Source organism: Gymnogyps californianus, chromosome 12, assembly GCF_018139145.2.
Source record: "Gymnogyps californianus isolate 813 chromosome 12, ASM1813914v2, whole genome shotgun sequence".
Classification (NCBI taxonomy): Eukaryota; Metazoa; Chordata; class Aves; order Accipitriformes; family Cathartidae; genus Gymnogyps; species Gymnogyps californianus.
Window position 1 is genome coordinate 5,241,672 of NC_059482.1, and position 13,190 is coordinate 5,254,861.

The following is a 13,190-nucleotide window of genomic DNA, read 5'->3' on the forward strand; positions in this document are numbered from 1 at the left end:
CAGGAGTCTTGCATTGATGTAAAAGATGCAGGAAGGAGATTGAAGGAATAATACAGATGCAAATTAAATTGTGATTTTGTTCAGTTGACTGCAAGAGTACATCACACGAGTAGGATTATGACAGAAGACTAGAAGTTCCTCAGAAAGGAAAGGAAAAAAGTGTGTCTACATTTAAAGCCCAGAATGCAATGACTTAATTTTTCATCATCATAAAGAAATGCATCGTGTCAGAGCAAGGCACAGGACAGATGGCCAAACCAGGGAGAGGGATGAGGCTTTCTTTCAAAATATCACAGCCTTTCAAAGCCCAAGGATGTGACAGGCAATGCAAAAAGGGAGCGGGGTAGGAAAAATATAGTCGAGCTGCCCAACCTCTTGGCATTGGTGAGGACTTTATGGTACAGGGTGCAGGGACAACCAGCAGCAGGGAGGGCACCTGATGCTCCTAGAATGAATTTAGGGAAGGGGAGTGACCAAAATCTATCAGAAGGTGGACACTGGACTCCAGTAAAGACAACCTGAAGACTGACTGATCTTAGAGGAGTGACCACAAACTCTCCCCAAAGCAGAGGGAGACACAGGAAGGTGTCAGGAGAAATAGGTAAAAACATGAGTTCTTCATAAACCCAGAACCAAGTAAGGAATTGTACAAAAAGCAGAAGTGAGATCAGAGTTTACTAATAATTAAGCACAAGCATATACAGGCAATGCACAGAATGACCAAGACAGTCATATCAAATTAGCAGCTGATATACTTACTATTACATTTTCTAATACTGTAGGAAGGAGATTGTTTGCTTCTTCGTGAAGGTCTTGATCTTTGTTCATTTTTCCCCCAACTAATTTATGTTGCTTAGTCTAGCAAAGAGGACACATTATAAACATCACAACTATCCTTCACAAAACTTGGGGGAAAAAAGGTCAATCATTTCTCAGGTCCAACAGCAACAGAACCAAAAAAACCCCATATTAGGCTGAAGCTGCAGCGAGAAAGATTTGCATTAGACATTTCTAAATCTCTCCAATGATAGGAATATATGCAACTCCTTATAATGTTTAAGAAGGTTGTTGACTCTCAAGGATTTTTGTTGTTGTTTTAAAAAACAGGTTATACATCTGTCTGTGTGTTGGTGGTGCCTTTTGAAGCAGACAGGAACTATATAACCTCATGAGATACCTTACACAGAAAGCAGGATACAAAGACATCAGGAAAACATTGAAATTCCTCCCTAAATGCCCCATCTGGGGACAGCTTTCTATTTCTGTTTATCCACTGCTTTTCCTGAACATTACTCTTAACACAAAGATTTACTTCTGTTTGCAAGGCAGTATAAATGCAATTTAACAAAGACAGTACAATAAATGGCAGTGTCTTAAGATAGAGTTTTTCCCAGTTATCTAATCAAGTAAGACAAATGCTGATGGATACCTCAGAGATTCTTTCTTTCCGCTTCTGATGTTCTCAGTGCCCTTGGGACAGACTCAGTACTCAGCATCTTACTAATGAAAAAGTCGTAGAACCAGAGAGGAAAGTAGCAGAAGATGCAGAGGGGCATGTAAGCCCCTTTGCCAGGGGTGTACAAGCCGTGTGGTCTCTTGGCCAGCAAAGCGTGCAGGATAGCGCTCAGCACGGGGGAGAGGTCGGCGTCGCAGTACGCGGGCATGCGCAGCAGGTAGCTCTTCAGCCCCAGGAGGTAGTCCTCGCCGTAGTCTTGCCTTGTGTCTGCTGGGAGGTTCTCCATCAGCTCCTTTTCTTGCTTATCCCACAGGTCAGATGTGCCTTGTATACCTGCAATAGCAACATCACAGGATAGCAAGTGGGTTTGGGGCTGAATTAAAAAATTCATCTATAATTAATAAGTCAGTAAGTTGTTCTCCACCACCACCCTGATTCACAGTTGTTCTAAACTGGGTCAGTGAAGAACGGACAAAACAGCTGGTTAGCTGCGAGTGCTTCTACCTGGAAAAGAAGGGAAAGCATGAAGAACAGACTACACAAAAAGCATGGGGTTCATGCACCATTTGGTTACCAGCTCTACCTAAAAAGGTGCTCTCAGTCAAGTCAGCATTTCCCCCCCCCCCCTTTTTTTTTCCCCCCTTGCCATTCTGTCCTTATTCATTTTGTGGGTGTTTCTAATCAGTATTTAACAGATGTGAGTGACTGAGGAAAGACAGGCAAAGATGAACAGGATTCACTTGGGTTGGCCAAGTGCTAAGCTCCTCTTTCATGAGTGACATTAATTTCAATAACATGTCATAGTTATTGAAATACCAACATGAATGAAAGCAGTGGCTTTTCTAACGCATTTATTGCCTAACTATCATGAATTAAGCATTGCGAATAAAGAAAAATCTTTAAATATTTAAATCTCAAATGCCAGGGCTTGTTTTGATGCATGAAGTTTTCATCCAGAAGTCTGACAACAGCTAAGCAAGGCCCTGAAGGTAAAACCTCAGGCAGGTACCGCTGACCACATAGGCGCTGTCAGAGCCCAGCGCCCCGCAGGGCCCCTCCCCAGGAGGGAAGGCATTCAAGGGAGCGGAGTTTTATGAAGAAGACCATTTTGCTTTTCATCGGCATAAAAATTGTCTCCATTAAGTCACCAGGACTCGCTGAATAGGCAGCAGTGGGATTTGATGTTGTCCTCAGGTAGCTGCCAGGCATGTCCACAGAGCGGGGACCTGTGTGCCACCCACCCTGCTCCCAGGTGGGCGCGGGGTGCAGCAAGGGTGCGCGCAGCGGGAGGTGAGTCTGTAACCTGGACGGGCTCTGCAGAAAGTGCTCAGAGCAGTGGAAGGAGGAGGAGGAGGATTTGGAACAGAAAGCAGCAGGCGTGCAGCGGAGGGAAGGAGTGGAGAGGAAAGATCAGAGACCATATAGAGGAATATTGACAGCAAGTAAGCAGGATGACAGGTATTGTTGCAGATACGTCAATACAAGACTGAGCAGCTCAATAAAGAGAGCTCTGATATTGAGAAAGGTAGGACTGACAGTGAGTCCTGAAGCTCTCATGCAAGACAAGCAAGCTGTAACACTCAAATCAAACACATCGTGATGCTCGGTTCGTTAACTTCAACAAAGCTAGAGCAAACGGAAGGCACCAATTGCCTGAACCCTGCCCTGTCTCAAAGCAAAGAGAGCTCTGCCCAAGAGAAAGGCTACGCTTGCAAGGCAGAGGCAGGCAGCGTGCAGAACTGGAGGGAACATCTCTCACACAAAATGCAGATCTTAATTTCCATAACCAACGGGAAAAACGGGGAAAAAAGTCTGACTGCTGAGAATCACTCAGGGCTCTGTTTGAGGATGCTGGACTATAGGGAAAGAGGCGAGGCAGAAAGAACAACCCGAAATGTCAAATACCAACCTGTTCGGAAGCCTGACGGATGAATTGCAGCAACTTTAATTCCCCATTTGGAAAGCTCTTGCCTCATTACTCCAGAAAACATGGACAGAGCTGCTTTTGATGCACCGTATGCAGCGTACCTCGGTAGTGGAATGCCTCCTGCAGGAGCAATATAAACATGATAAAGCTCGATGGTGGCTCCTTCCAGCCTTTATTTTCGTGATTTAGCAGGAAGATTATAGCGCAACCAAAATTATGCGGCTCTCACTGAGGTTAAAGACAAGTCAGTGAGGGAATCATTTCTTTCTAGAGGTTAAAAAAAAGTGAAAGTTGTAAATTAGCAGTTGCTTATAGCAGTTATGTTCAGTAACACCTGATCAGACACCTTGTATGGCAGACAAAATAAACTGTATTGCATTTAAGGGTAAAAACTGCTGAACATTATGATTGCTGGTTTCAGAAACACAGATAATGTTTTAGTTCACATAAATAGTGAAGCACTAGTTTAATGCCGCTGTTCTTGTCACTGTAACACAAATTTCAAGCTCCTACTACAAACCACAGTTACAACAAGGTACATAATCTCAATTTTAGCTTTATAAAGCCAACTTATCTTCCAGTTCTTTCCAGCTAGTTTCAGAAAGACCAGAGACAACTGTGCAAGAGTGGGGAAAGCCTCTGTGGATAAACCAAAGCTGGAATCACAGCCCACAGGTGACAGTACTCCCCGAGGCCCATCACAGAAGCAGATCCCCTGCCTATAGTTATATCCCATCTTCTCCAATCCCAGCAGCATTTGTTCAGATGGAAAAGATAGAAAACAGCTAGTATTTTAGGTTAATTTATAATAAATCTATATGTTTACAAAAGAAAAGCTTCCAGAAAATAATACCTTCCAAATACAGAGATTTCCTCTGTTCCAAAAACTGGCAGACTGTCATTTCTTCAGCTTTAGAAAAAGCCAAAGACACTTTGATTTGAGCATCTTCCCCTTCTTCTTCAGCCTCCCCACTTTCTCCACAAGGTTGGCGTTATCACCACACAGAGAATCACTGTCAGATTTAGGGGTCATCGCAGCCACCATGGGCTGTGTTGGCACAGCAGGGAGGAGGGAACAGAATGGGCAACCCTTCTCCTTGAGGCACGTCACTCCTTCTCCTGCCTGCATGGGTAGTTGAGCACATCCTCTGGTACAGCCTCCATTTCAAACATTACACATTTATCTCAACTTATTTGAATCTTTTAAAAGAAAATACTTCGATACAGGAAAACTTTCAGGTAAGCCACTGGTGCCATTTACTGGGTTTTGTACCGCAATGACCAAGGTATCATGGGAGCTTCTTACACAGAGTCATTCCTTTGAAGAAGTCAGGCCAATTATATGTTAATTATTCTTCTGTATGCATCTGAATAAGTTTGCGTTTCAATTGGATTGAGCCAATTGAATCACATACTTTTTCCCTCTGAGGTCAGGCTAACCTCAAGTCCAGTTAAATTAGCTCTACACAGACAGGAATAGATTCAGCACAATGAGACCTCGCTAACTTTTCTGCTAATGTTTTACCAAAGGACCCTCAGACCCTGCATTAAAAGGAAGCTATTTACCCAAACCGGCCTGCATGCAAGAACATCTGTGCAAACAGCTATAGTTTAAGCAGGGTCATTATCAGCTCCTGTAAGGGCAAATTACTCAACACAGGGAAGCTCTCCATTTACCCCTGCAAGGCAGCTCGGGGATTCGTGTTAAGAATTAAGATATCTGCCCCAAAACACCAAAAGCGCAAGCTTCACTTGGGTGCTCAGAGAAATCAGATGTCTGTCCTCTGTCTCTGTGCTTGCAAGGGCTGGTGGGCAGAGCAGCACCAGAGAGGTCCTTCTGATAATTCAATCCTGATTTCTTCAAGTGTCAGCAACGAACCACAAACACAGGTGTGCAGATACAAAACATACTGGGGATTACAAAAAGAAAACAGAAGACGACAGTGTCAGAGCTAGGCTGAGGCCACATCCTCAGCGTAAGCCATGAGCACAAGGTCACACCTTCACAAGCCACCCCGACAATACAGCAGGATTCAGGTAGACACCAACTGCACGGAAGTAAGGGTCCAAGCAGACAGGGCAAAGGAAAATTTGGGAAGCAAACGATATGGTAAATCCTTAAGAGGCCTAAACCCAAAATACTTTCCGGCATCATGACATCCTGCTTCTAGCAGGTCTCATTTTCAAAGGAGCATTCTTGCTCCTCAGCTGTTGGCTACCAGATACTGTATTACTTCAGTTCCTACATCTTAGCATCTCAGCTGTCTTCCTAGACTAGAAGGTCATGTTATAAAGGCATAGATATATATAGTAAGCACAGGATCCAATTTATGGGACAAAACTGGAAAGCATATTACATGCTGTTAATAATTTTTAAAAAGTTATTTTATTCATTAAAAAATACCATTTTGCTAATAAGTTAAGCTAAAGTATTTTTAAGAAGATATCAAAAATATTTTTAAAGAAATATAAACACACACTTTCTTCAGGTCCCAGGTTATTAGCAGACCATGCTCTAGGACTGTGCACTCTGGAAAGAACAGTAGGATGCAACAAAAAATAAAACTGGCTTCTGCTCTTGAAGAATTAAATGTTTCTCTTCAGCAGGTGTTTTATCATTGTGCTTTCTCACTCTAACTATAGTACTTGAGCCCTACAAAGGTGGAGAGGTGGAGCTGCCCAAGTGAAATACCTAACATTTATTATAGACTGTTACAAATGGCAAATGTCATGAACTTACCTAAGAGATATTTATGCTCCTATTTTAACCCAAAGTATTAAAAAAAAAGATTTAAACTTTAGGTGTAACCAGCCCAAATGGAAGAAAGCCTGTCTCTGCAAAAGGCAGAGAGCTTTTGGGCATTTCCACAGTGTGGTTCAATGACACACAAACTGAAGCGGTCACAGACTTCTGTTGGAACGTGTTATAGAAATATCTGCGATTTACCACCCATCTTTCTGGAAGCACACAAAGCTATCACTCATAGCATCTATAACACAAGATCTGAATTTTATTGTCTTTTATATAACAGCGTATTTTTAGCCATATTAAACTCTTCTTCTTTAAGGGTTGTTTTCTGGAAATAGTCTCCCAAACAAAAGAAAAACCTGCACTTATTACCTAGATATTAATTCCTTAGGTGTATTGACGAGCAAGACCAACCGACACCTTCCTCAGCATTTTCGCCAAGGAAGTTAGTTGTTTTTTTCTGTTGCACTAGAAACTTATTTGGTGCTTTAGTTCAGCTCACCTGCCATGCTGGACATGTTAACCAGCCTCCCCTGGGATTTCCGAAGTAACGGTAAGAAGGTCTTGGACACCTCTACAGCCCCAAAGAAATTCACCTCCATGCACTGCCTGTACGTGCTCATGGGGAGCAGCTCACCATCAGCGGAGAAGCCCAGGATGCCTGCGTTATTCACGACTCCCCAGAGTCCTGGGAAGAGAAAGCACAGGGCTGCTATACAGCAGGAAATCACATCCATAAGGATTAAACTGATAAGCTGGATGGTGCCTCCAGATCAAAGCAGAGATAATCTGCAGCTACAGACACACAGTACCCACTCCATGAACAGTCATCATCATTTTTCACATGTCCCAGAAAGCAGGAGTCATCAACATAAATACCCTGACTGCCCACAGACTGTGGCGTGGAAATGACCTACAGACAGAAGCCGTGATGCAGCCAACAGTTAAGAGATGCACCTTGTAAGCAGCTACATTAGTACTCCCATTATAATGGAAAAAAAGCTGTACCTGTATTTTGCACCTTCTCTGAGACTTTTAGATAGGCTTCCTTCACTTGGGTGGCATTGGTTATATCCAGCTGCAGGAGAGAGAGTCTCCGAGAACAGGTCCGTCTCAGTTCCTCAGCTCCAGGTCCGTCCTTATTCAAAACCCCAGCAAACACAACAAAACCTAAGTTATCCAGGTATTTAGCCAGTGCGTGTCCAATCCCAGTGTCGCTTCCTGAAAGCATCAAAAAGACACTTGAAAAGTGGGTCTGTCCTGAACTATCATTTTAAATAAAAAAAAAAAAGGCACGCATTGGAAATACATGCAAACATAACCAAAAAGATGATGAAATAGAGTCACTGAAATACATATGACAGTAGGAAGAAAGGTTCAGATCTGAAGGTTTGAGGAGCTGGACCTTTGCATGTTCCACAAAGATTAACAGATCACGTCCTCTTGGCTCAGAGCTGATGGCATCAGCTCATGCTCTACCACTGACAGATTCTGAGACTTACATCATACATACAGAGGAAATAAAACCCTAGATTGGGTTTATACAAATATTCAGACTGAAACCTGATAATAAAAGTATCTCGGAAAAAAAAACCAACCAAGAAAAAAACCACAAATATTTTAATTTTCAATCTCAGATGGACAAAGCAATCATAGGGCACTGGAATTCAAATTGTTGGGTTCTATTGCTTAATTCAAAGAAGTAGCATTATTTTATTCAAACATCTACCATCCAGATCCTTCTGATAAACACTTTTTTGTCACAGGCTGCAACCAAGCCAAAGCTAAGCAGCTGTTTCTTTACCTGCAAAGGAGTTCAATGCTTTCAAACCCTAAGGAAGCTCCAGAATGGCATTTTTAGGCTACGCCAAATAGCACCAGCTATTTAATTCATTCAAACTTGCATCAGAATTTCTCTTATCCTCTCTGTCCTCCTCCAAACTTATTCCCAAACTTTGTCCATATAAAGCAATGAACTACCAAATGCAGGAAGCACTATTAGAGCAAACACACAACAACGATCTCTGCAATCACGATTGTGCAATTCCTCTCACCAGGTAACAATGATGAATATTTAACAAATAATTCGATCGATTCACAAGTCTCTCCCTTTGACACAGTATTTTGCTGCTGCTGCTATCTTAAGATACTGTTAAGTGTTTTTGCTCCTGGTGTCTTTTTTAATTCCAGTTTCCTTTTTTCCCATCTACAGAGAAACTTCTTAGCAGTGGGGGAAACATCTCACCCGTCTGCCCACCAAGACTCCCAATGAAGCGACACAGGGCTCTGCTAGAGACAGAGAAGGAGTTTATAGGGACTGTGCTGCAGGAGTTCTGCAAAGGACAATATCAGGAGGAAAATGAGGAGTTTAAGAAATTAATGCAGTTTTTACACTGTAAAGCAGAGATACATCAGCATGTCCCACGATACTGCACTGCACCCTCCACTGTGACTGCGGCAAAGAAAGCTCCTGGATGCCGATGGGCACCGAGATCCGTGGAGCTATCCCGGGGCTCGGCTATCTCCTGCAATAACAATTTAATACATAAATGCTCAGCTTCCAAACCCACCTGCACGGCTGGAAACCCAAATGCGGGACAAATGGCTGGGACTCCTGCCAGTTTTTTACTATTTCCTCATTTGTGAAAGAGCTGCAATCCTCCCTACTTAAACCCACCCGAAACTTATAAGGGTTAATCTGTGATTTTAGCACACCGAGGCGGATGTTATCATAGTTATTCACAGGCCTGCTCCTGCACTCAAAATCCATAGTCAATAGAATTTGACTGCCAAAGAGACTCATCCTAATCATGCTAGATCTTCATTTCTGGGTTCTGTCTTTTAACTGGGGCTTTAGTCCTGAAAGGTGAAAAAAACTAACTCCAGGTGACTTGAAAGAAACACGTACTAAATGCCTGGATCAATCAGTGCAAGATGTTGAAAAGAATTACTCAGGCTCTACTTAATTCTTTTAAAAAAAAAAAAAAAAAAAAAAAGGCTTTTTGGCATTTTCGAAGTCTGCAGTTCGTTGAAGATGCACCAGAGCACCACATATATCACACTTAGCTTCTCACAGCCCTGACCCAAAAGAGAAGAACAAACCTGCATTCTTGGAATTCCCTAAAGAGACATGAAGAGGCCTGCAAATATCCCAAAGACATGACAGATTTCTGGGTTTGGGGGTGGGGTGTCTTTCTTTCTTTGTCTTTTAGTGAAAAACCCTATTTCTGGATCAAATCCTTCCCCTTTCATCCTTCCCAGCAAGTACACAGCCACAGAGCTACATATTACTTAAGTTTTACAATGCAGCTTTAACTCGGGAAGGGGCAGACTGCTCAACAACTAGGGATGGGCGTAGCAACCCTGAGAAGGAAATAAAAAGCAGTGTTTATCTATGCCTGCGACTAGGTTTGTCCCCAGCTTTTATCAAAACAATTCTGATTTGAGTTTCAGACATGTTATTGAAGTCCAGAGAAACTTTGCCCTTCAACTCATAAGATTCAAACAGTAGTTAAGTCTCTATAGGGAAGAAATAGAGAATCCGGGCCCTGCCCCTTGCTTCTATTAAAAAAAAAACCAAAAAAAACCCAAACAATTTGTGAATGATTAGAAGATCTATTATAAGAAAGGCAGTCACTACTGACTGTAACTGAATCGTTACTGAGAATTTGTCATCGACTCACACTGAGTATCAGAAACGCCCAGTCACACATCAAGAATGAAAAGACCAAGTTAACTGGAGAAATTCATACCCCTGCACACGGAATAACCGAGGCAAGAATTTTGCCATTCCTGCTACTTTGGATCTTCATGGTAATTTAATTTTTAGAGAAGCTGGCTATTGGATCTACCAAACTACACTAAAGTGTTCACATGCCCAGAAGCTTCTGTTTAAGGACACTGAAGCACTCACTCCCAGCAAGAGGTTCAACAGAAACGTTTCACCAATGACTTTAAGACTGCTCACATGTCCACAGTTATTAATGTGAAAAAGCATTTTGACAACGGGGCAGTTTTCTCCTGTCGTGGTACTCCGGTGAACTGCCGGCTTAAATAAATAATGCAGAGCAGCACCCATACAAGGGACATCCAAAGAGGACCAGAACAATATTTGACAAAACCCAGGGAAAGAGACACAGAGATTACTCCATCCTTTGGCCAAAAGCAGCTGTCTCACCAGTGATATGTGGCAGCTGCCCAGAGCACAGCAGCATTCCTCAACCCTGCGGGGCTGAAAGAGGCGGGGGGGCAGGGGGAGCGGGAAATCACCTTATCCCATGAAGTGCCTGCCTCAGGTCTTGTCTACATTGGAGAAAATGACACCAAAATTGATTTAAAGGCACCTTGCACCTGCACACAGACACACATCCTACAGCTGGTATGGGGAAGAGTACTACACTCAGAGCAATTTAACCAAGAAATGTGTTGAGTAAAACTTTTGTTTCAGTTGATGGAGGGTTTGATTGATTGCATACCAGTTGGGATTCAAATAAAGACCAAAAAGAGCCTCCTCAGATGCATCAGCTGTCAGAGGTGTCCAAACTTGCACTCCTTCAGGACAGTTGCGGCACAGGTACAAAGAGAGCACATTCACTTGCTGGAATATACCCAAACGTTCTTCACTCCCCTATATTGCCCTAATTCAAATTCTCTAGAGCAGGTAAGCTCTGAGAGAGTGCTTTTTCCTGAAGAACGGCACTCTTACAAAAAGCAAGGAGATGCACAAATGCAAGCGCAACCCCTGTGTCTGCAGGGGTGGGAAAGGAGTGCTCCCTGTTCCCCCGTGCCTGATATCCATCTTCATCTGATACACCTGCAGGGAGAAACCCAGCTGGCAGATAAACCATGAGGGGAGAACTTGCTGCTCATGTTGTCCTCCCTTAACTTTTGTATTTAACCCCCATATTAATGCTTGCTAGGCAAATCTAAATTATTTCCAGGTGTCCCTATAAAACAAAATGAAATTCTGCAAGAAATAGCTATATAAACTAAAGCAACTTAATTCAGCTTTCCACAGGGGAAAACTAGAAAATAAAACAAAAAAGAGCAAGTTAACAGTGCAAGAAGCAGTTGGCAGGCACTCCGGTTTAAAGGTTTGATTAATGCAAATAAACAACATTTAAAGTTTTAGAAGAAACAGAAGAAAAGCCATAAAACTACAAAAATGCCATCCCTGCAAACTAAAAGTAGGGTTTGAGTAGATCAGTGTTAATAGAGACTGAATTCATTAGCTCTAAACTTTCATTGCTAGTGAAGGAAATTACTCACTCCCAAATGATTTCATACATCTTTTCAAAGAGATGGCACCAAACCAGTGTCTTGAAATATATGCATGATATACACACTGGGCACTGTGTAAACACGCACACCAAAGATAACCATACATCCGTAACCAGTGCAATAAATTCAAGTAAACAGAAGTAATGTATGAATGTAGTGTTCTCAGGGCTTCCAGAAATTAACGTCTCTCCTAAAAAATTAGACCATCGTAAGTATTCTTATGCTTTTTGCACCAGTTAATTTCACAAGTATGTCTAAAAAGCTACTTGTAAAGATTAAAGGACACAGTAAAAAATAATAGCGTCTATTAAGATGCTTTTCTACTTAATTTCAGAACACTTATTTACCTGGAAAAAAACATCTCTGGCAAAGCAAATAAAATGAGCAAAAAAAATAAAAGGAAACCTTGCGAGCATGCATTTCATAGATATCTAACCCAAGGACACAAAGTTTTCCAGCCCACTTGTGAGAAAAGCCAGTTTTTGCTTCCCAGAGCGCGTCTGCAGCACCTTACCCGTGATGAGCACGGCTTTGTCGCCCACGGGCAGCAGCGCCCTGCTGCCCAGGTACACGGAGGAGACGAGGCACGCGGTGCAAAACACCAGCAGCCCCCCGCCCGCGCCCAGCGTGGCCACGCACAGCAGCCCCAGCAAGGCAGGCAGGAGCCTCCAGACCAGCACGTTTGCTTTCTCTGCTGGGCTCCTCTTGGCCGTGCACAGCACGGTCGCCCCAAAAAGCATGGTGACGCCCGCGCAGAGCCATCCAAGGGGGCTGCCGGCAAGAGCATCCATCGGCAGGGGTGAGAGACAGGCACACACACCCCACCACCGGCTGGGTAAGAGCAGGTATTGCTAAATGCAGCGCATGTTATATAGGAGCAGGGGGTGGGGCAGAGAAAGGGGACTCCGTTTAAAGGTTTGACATAATCTCACTTACCCTTGGCATCAGCAAGAAGCAGAAGCCTTCCTTTTCTTACCTTTTATTCATTCTGCCTGACAGCTCCACCTTCTGAACAATATGCTGGCTGGATCATGATTGACAGCGCTGGGAATGGACATGATGTAGCAAGCACTGGCTTCAGGAAAAAATTAACTGCTATATGTTTGATATGTTTAAAGTACATTTTCCTAGACAGTGAAAAAAGAACAGTTTCCTTTATGGGAAATAGTTGGAATTTCCTGCCTAAAAACTTAAGAGTGTAGTTTCAGTGGAACTGATTTTTGATGGGCAGTGACAAAAGTGAGTCAGGACAGGGTTATTTACTCTCAGTAGTGCAAACTCTGTGGTTAGCATTGGGCTTTATCACACATGGGCCACCCTCCTCGTTCAACAAAAAGCCCACAATGACCTTCCCTACTTTAGTGCACACCTTTGGCTATTTACCTACTCCACATTCAGCGAATACCTACGGTTAATGGACATTCAAGGGGGTCTGGGAGGCTGGGAAGGGGTGATTGCTGGTTTGCCGTTAAGGGCACTGTGTTAAGTGAACCCATGTAACACACCTGAGATTGAGTCTTCCGTCGACCTCCAGTGATGACATTCACCTTAGTTTTGACAGGAATCACTGGTTCAATACCCACAGCAAGTTGGGGGAAAAAAAATGTAATCAAATATATTTGAGAGATTTAACACCTGCTGTGGTGTACTCTGAAAGTTATTTAAACAATAAGAAAATTTTAAAATCCATCCAGCTAAATGGATTGAAATACAACTTAGGCATATTTAACCCTGTTTAAAAATCTCTGCTAATTGGTTTGAGAGACAAGCCTGGGTTA

The 13,190-nt window shown here is 42.9% G+C and overlaps 1 protein-coding gene across 1 annotated transcript; it reads right to left on the reverse strand.

Annotated features, from left to right (window-relative positions):
- Nucleotides 1-658: 658 nt before the first annotated feature.
- On the reverse strand, nt 659-12,203 carry HSD17B2 (hydroxysteroid 17-beta dehydrogenase 2). Its single transcript, XM_050904077.1, has 5 exons — nt 11,927-12,203; nt 7,141-7,353; nt 6,635-6,820; nt 3,366-3,503; nt 659-1,789 (listed from the first exon to the last, which is right to left on the reverse strand). The coding sequence occupies exons 1-5, from the start codon at nt 12,201-12,203 to the stop codon at nt 1,431-1,433; spliced, it is 1,173 nt and encodes a 390-aa protein (XP_050760034.1). The 3' UTR covers nt 659-1,430.
- Nucleotides 12,204-13,190: the final 987 nt, after the last annotated feature.